The sequence below is a fragment of the Saccostrea echinata genome, unplaced genomic scaffold (genome assembly GCF_033153115.1).
Source record: "Saccostrea echinata isolate AGI-Se365-2 ecotype Australia unplaced genomic scaffold, CSIRO_AGI_Sech_v1 ptg000023l, whole genome shotgun sequence".
NCBI classification, from domain to species: Eukaryota; Metazoa; Mollusca; class Bivalvia; order Ostreida; family Ostreidae; genus Saccostrea; species Saccostrea echinata.
In genome coordinates, this window is record NW_026889772.1 from 4919195 (window position 1) to 4925394 (window position 6200).

At 33.8% G+C, this 6200-nt stretch overlaps 1 protein-coding gene across 2 annotated transcripts; it reads left to right on the plus strand.

Moving 5' to 3' along the window:
* The first annotated feature begins 818 nt into the window (after window positions 1–818).
* Window positions 819–5579, plus strand: LOC133191363 (sperm microtubule associated protein 1-like). Of its 2 annotated transcripts, none has more exons than XM_061327117.1 (4): window positions 819–955; window positions 1218–1490; window positions 4818–4917; window positions 5046–5579. In XM_061327117.1, the coding sequence occupies exons 2-4, from the start codon at window positions 1227–1229 to the stop codon at window positions 5201–5203; spliced, it is 522 nt and encodes a 173-aa protein (XP_061183101.1). In that variant the 5' UTR covers window positions 819–955; window positions 1218–1226; the 3' UTR covers window positions 5204–5579. The 2 variants fall into 2 exon arrangements, with proteins under 2 accessions (XP_061183101.1, XP_061183102.1); XM_061327118.1 differs by having other exon boundaries at window positions 830–955; window positions 1089–1490.
* Window positions 5580–6200: the final 621 nt, after the last annotated feature.

The window sequence follows — 6200 nt, forward strand, 5'->3', positions numbered from 1 at the left end:
AATTCTTCCACATGGACAGAATGTATGAATTTCTTACCTTGACCTTTTGACCTCAAAATCAATAAGGATCTTTAGGTCATAGGACGTTGTGATATAAACTTTCATTGCAAAGGTTCAAAGGTATTTTGAGATATCGTCCGGATACGAAAGTGTTTCACACAGACAAGATGGCAGACGGACGTACAGACCCCATTAGCTCCCGAGATCGGCATTTTGATAACCTTTCGTCACATACTAAAATAAATGTAATTTTGCTTTTTTTATACATAAAATTATGACTGTGAAAACTATCTGAAATATGTTTGTTTCCCCGCTTTCACTGAAAGTGGGGGATATTAATTTGGGGCTTTGTCCCCAGGCCCCCACGGGGGATATTGTCCTTAGTCTGCTGGGGACCCAATCAATAGCGCCCCTCTTAACACAAAATCCTGGATCCGCGTCTGTCAGATGGGTATTTATCAGTTTATTTCTTGCGAGGTTCTTAAATATTCCAATTATGTATTGTTACCCAGCTAAACAGCCAGGACTGGGTGTCAGGATTCAATTTTCGGCACGGAATATTATAACAAGAAGTAACTGAACACCTTTTCAAATACTGAAAATTAAATCACTTTCAGTAAAAGGCTCTATGCTATGTAATTTTTTTTATTGTGATAGCTGAGATTTAAATGTACAGAAAACAAATACCCATGTACTTGTAAATATTGAATGGATTTAAAAGGAAGAAATGAAATGAACATTACGTTACTTCGTCTGGCTGCCCTTAATCTGTTAATACGTCAGCTGTATCGATTCCTTCAACAGCTTAAATCCCCCTAAAGAGGCCTCAATCAGTAGGATTTAAACGCAGATGATCTATATCAAACTTTAACTAAATTTAAAAAGAATTATTTTGATTGGAAGTCTCACGTCTCGGACCCTCGATCCCCGAGACTTTGCACACTTAGCAACCAAGGTAAGAGAAGCGACATCTAATTAAGGAAATTCGGGTTTCTCGTAAATAAACTATTTAATTGAAATCCAAATAATGGCTTAAGTAAGAACTGAGTTGCTCAAAAGAGTTTATGAAATATTAATGTTTTTGTTAGGCTTATGACATATCGATCCTTTATCTGTTAATACGTTGAATAGCGAAGATTGATCGTCTTGGTGGCGATATCTTGGGATTATAACTTGTATGAAACACCTTTATGAAACATACCTGACATATTCCACAGGTCAAAGCCATGCCGTCCAGTTCAGCCTCAGAGAAAGGTCGTGAGAACAAAATTTACCGCACCCCTCCCACCCCACCCCCGGACGCTCTTTTAGAGAAGGAGAAAGGGTTTGTTTTGGACTGTGGCGCCGTCAGTAGTATTTCCACCGATTACTCTAAGACCAACCCCAAACTGGGACCTGTAATTCCCCCCTATAACTCGCAGAAAGACAAGCATGTGGACGAGTACTTCGAATTTATTGGAGTAAACGAGACACTTGAGAAAACTGCTCAGGTAAGTGAACGTTCTTGTGTATCTGTTGTTGTTTTTTTTTTTAAATGTTTTTAAAAATCTTTTATGTGAATATTTCTACGCTATTTCCTTACAATAGTAATTTTTCATTAATACTTTTTAAGAGAAAATTTGGGTCAGCATCCGATATTTACAATATTACAGTACTTATTCTATAGTTATGAGGGCGTACTCAACTAGGTCTGCAAAACGAAAAAAAACTAGCATACAACGGACGCTTCATTTTAATCATCAAAATCTTTAGATTTTTTTTACAGGTTATTAATTGTATTGTGCCAATCACCTTAAAAGTGACAAAATGTAAATATATATATATATATATATATATATATATATATATATATATATATATATATATATATATATATATATATATATATATATATATATATATATATATATAGCTCCACAACTCGAAAGTTTGTTCAATATGAACTTCTTTTGACAATCTATAAGATTATGCATTTCAATGATTTCATTTTACCTGTTGTAAATCAATTCAAATACTTTATAAACCAGTAGGGGGTTCATGTATCTCGATATTGCGGGACGAATATCACATTTCAGTTCAAGTACCTTCGTGTGGCAGAATATAAAATAAATAAACGTTATAGCTGTGTATTGAGTGATGAAATACCTGTAGAGTCAATCAAACGAAAATGATACAAAACTAACGTGTCATAAAGGATAAGGTGATAAGGTGATATTCAACGGGTATACAGGTGTGTGAGGTGATAAAACTTCATGTGTTCGCTCATAAATGTTTAATCAACTTGCGACCAATCGATCTTGCACAGATTGTAGGCTTAAGCCGAAATAAATAGAGGTACTGGAAGTACCTATATTTTTTAAATTAAGTTTCATAAAACTTGAAAAACAACATGATCACGCAATTTTCATTTCAGTTTATTTGCAGTTTGTTAAAGAAAAATATGATAAACATAGCTGTTAGAATGGGGACAATTGAAGCACAGACCCTCAGATCGCTTTGAAGACCATAATGATACCTGGAAAGAGAAATTACGTTTATGCACGTGTGCTTATACTACTAATTGTACTTAGAATGTAGCCTGGGAGTTTCCTCTTTTTCGTTGTTTTTGGTGAGAGATGTCTCAGGAGAATACATCCTTCTATTATCTATACCCTGTATTATCAATGAACCTCTCCCTAACCTGTCTGTTAGCTTCAGATCGTCTAACTGCTGAGATCGATGATCGGCAAGGGAGGTGTTACAGGGTGCAATCAATCTACGATTGTCTTTCTTTTTTTACCTATTGGCGTCTACTCTGTGAACCACAGAAACGTTTTACATTAATCGATACACCATCAGACTAAACTCTGCTGGAATTCTATAGATTTTAACAGATAGTATGAAAGAAGCTTAACTTTAGTTCAGTAAATGTGTGTATTTTTGTTCGGCTGTTGAATCATTTTTGAAAATCTACTTCTATATTGAAACAATTTGAAATTAAAGGGAGTGTACCTGTACATCTGCACAAAGAGTATTGCTCTCCAATATTTTTTTTTAATGATGCATTTTGATTACTAAAAAGGTTATTCGTTCTTAAAGGCGGATAGCTTTTTCGCTTTGTGTTTCCTTACTTTCCTCTGAATTTTCTGAGATAGCCCTATCAACATACCTTTCAATCTTAAGTTTAAATCATAAATTCAAATCTTTGTATCTATCCTGCCTTATCAGATATGGCAAAAAAAAAATGACATGCCTGCCACACCAAGACGTAACTTCAAAGCGTATCTGATAGAAAAAAAAAAAATCATTACTTTGAGACAAATCTGATTACATGTATATTGGAGTTTACTAAGTATTCGAACTGCAACTTCTTTCACAACTGAACTCGAACCTGGATTGCTATTCTGTTTAGTTTGAAATTTGATAACCTAAGTATATATTTCATTTAGCTTTTCATATCGTGTATTCCAATTGAGAGCAAAAAGAGTGTCACAATATACGTGTATGTAAGGGGTAACCCTCTTCCCCCACAGAATCAGACCTGCTGCCTCCAGCAGCGAGTTTCAAAGGGGGGAGACAATCTCCAAAAAGAAATTTGACAAGCAAAAGTAAAAAAAAAAAAAAAAAAAAAAAAAAAAAAAAAAAAAAAAAACGTAAACTACTCAGACTCGAAAATCCTATTTCGTGGGGGAGGGGGCGGAGTGAATTGGACCTTTCTCTACCATTTTGGTACACTTTTTTTTCAAATGCTAGAATTTGCCTGTGTTCGAACGTACACCAACAAAAAGTGTGTGTGGAAGGGGGGGGAGAGAGAGAGAGAGAGAGAGAAGCTTCCAAACGAAAATTTACAAAGTAAAACTACAGATATGTGCCAAAGGTGAAGATAATTTTAATTTTTTTTTTTTATGTTTTATTGAAAACCATATATAGTTAAATCGCTGGCAAATGGTCAATTTTTTTTCCATTTCGTTATTTATTTCAGTACTTAAACCAGAAAATGTGTTGTTATCTTTCTCTAAAAGATCATTACATATTTAGTTTTTAGAAAAAGATAGTTCATCATTTATATCAGTTCTAAAATTTAAGATCAATGTTGACTATATAATTCGCCGTGTGTGTATAGGACTTAAGATTTTCATATCGCACTTAAATTACAATATTTTTTTAAATATTGATGCTGATCAGATAAAAACTATTGTTTAATGAAATATAACAATTTCTTGGATTGTTGAGAAATTTGTGGTAAAATCTTTCAAAAATGTTGTCATTCCAGTGATTTTACAAAATGTTGTTTTCAATTAAATATATAGAGAAAAAATAAGATTAGCTTCACTTTTGGCACACATTTGTACATCAAAAAAGTATTCCCGAAAAAAGGGGGCCGCCCCCCTCCCCGTGTTCTATGGTCCTGAGAATCCCTGGCATACATATTGGACTTTACATTCATAGGTTATCTTGTGTGAGAATAAATCCCTCTCCGAGTCCTTCCATTATAAAGATTACTTGTCTACCTACTCAAAGTTACTGTATATCATCAGATTTTCGCGACACCTTAGTTCAGTGAGATATAGTCTTTTGTTATTTATAAGCGAGACAAACTTTTCACGAATTTGACTTTTTTTATATATACCTATTCTTTTATAATAAAAATTAGATAGAACGTTCTATCGTTAAAATGATATTGTCCTACGGACCTGGTTTAACAACTGTGGTGAGGGCTTGTCCCAAGACACAGTTAGATTATTCTAACTAAATAAAAATATACTCTAGAATTAAATTTTCGCGAGCAGAAGACAGCCTCATGGCGGATAACCATTTTTTTTTTCTCCGACTTTCAGAACGAGGGTGGTACTTCAATCGAGGGACCAGTAGCCGACTATTTCCACGAAAAGGGGACGGGATTCCAGTACCTTTCACTCAGGAACCAATTTGGTGCTGGTAAGTAAGTCTCTCTCTCTCTCTCTCTCTCTCTCTCTCTCCGAGAAGTACAGTGATAAAAATCAGTATATAAGTATAAATAATTTACTGCAATGAATAAATCTAATAAAAGTGAATGCACTCCATAGGTCATTCCGGGGAAACTACGGACGGACACGCTCAGTTCATGCAAGGAGTCCAGCCAGTGATTGGTTACAACGGAAAGTTCGGGTATCGCCGTAACACTCCGTGGCTTCGGCAAAAACCGTCACCTTTTGGAACGGGTAGTAGATCAGCTACCCATTGATTGCGGCCTTTATAATGAAATTCTGTGATATATACTTGTGAATCTTGTGTATATAAAAGTCGTATCATTACTGCATTACAATGTTCGTGTACCTTAACGAAAATCACATTTCTTGTTGAATGTATTTGAAATACTTGTGTTTGTTTGCGATTTTTATCAAAAGTATTGTAGACAGTGTAAAAGTGATAAACTCACTGCAAGTATTTTGTGAAGCATAAAACTCGTAAATGTAATGGAATTGAACCGTTGTGATGTTTAATCACAATAACAATTTAATCACCTTGACTTCTTATTATTATTTACATACAAAGTGTTATAAATTGAATGCTGAAAACACAATATTCATGCAGTTATTAATGGAGCTAAATGTGTATTAAGAGAAAAATCTTTAATTTGTTTGAATTGATTTTGAATATTGTTTCATTGTGTTTGTTTATGCAATAATACATTATTAATTTCTATTTATAAGACTTTTTATTTAGTAAAAATTTTATTATCTAATCAAAAAAGGCCGCCAGATGAAAAGATATGATTTATGTAAGCCGTGTGCCTTTTATTTTTTATATATATAGATATAACGGATATTGCTGAGGTGAATTTGGAGTTATCTTCCTTTACACACAGCACTGGAATTATGCTGAATAATCAGAGTGATCTACCCCTGTCCACTTTTTGACAAAATAGTGTGTTATGATTTAATAAATTGAACATTGATATCCCCTTTCCTGAACTGGTGTCTAATTTTGCCTTGCATTTTAAATTTTTTTCGCGTAATTCCTCCCAAAACTATGCTACAAAAAAGTTTTAAAAAGAGTGATTTCTCGTGATCTATAACTTTTTGTACAATGATTACGTAAAATCAAGCAATATGGAATCTAGAATAATCACCAACGTAGATTATCTCTATATATCAATTTAATATCATAATTAATAGATGATTTACTTACCCAACAAGTAACAAAGTTGGTGCATATTTTTCTTATTTTTTCGGGGGGGG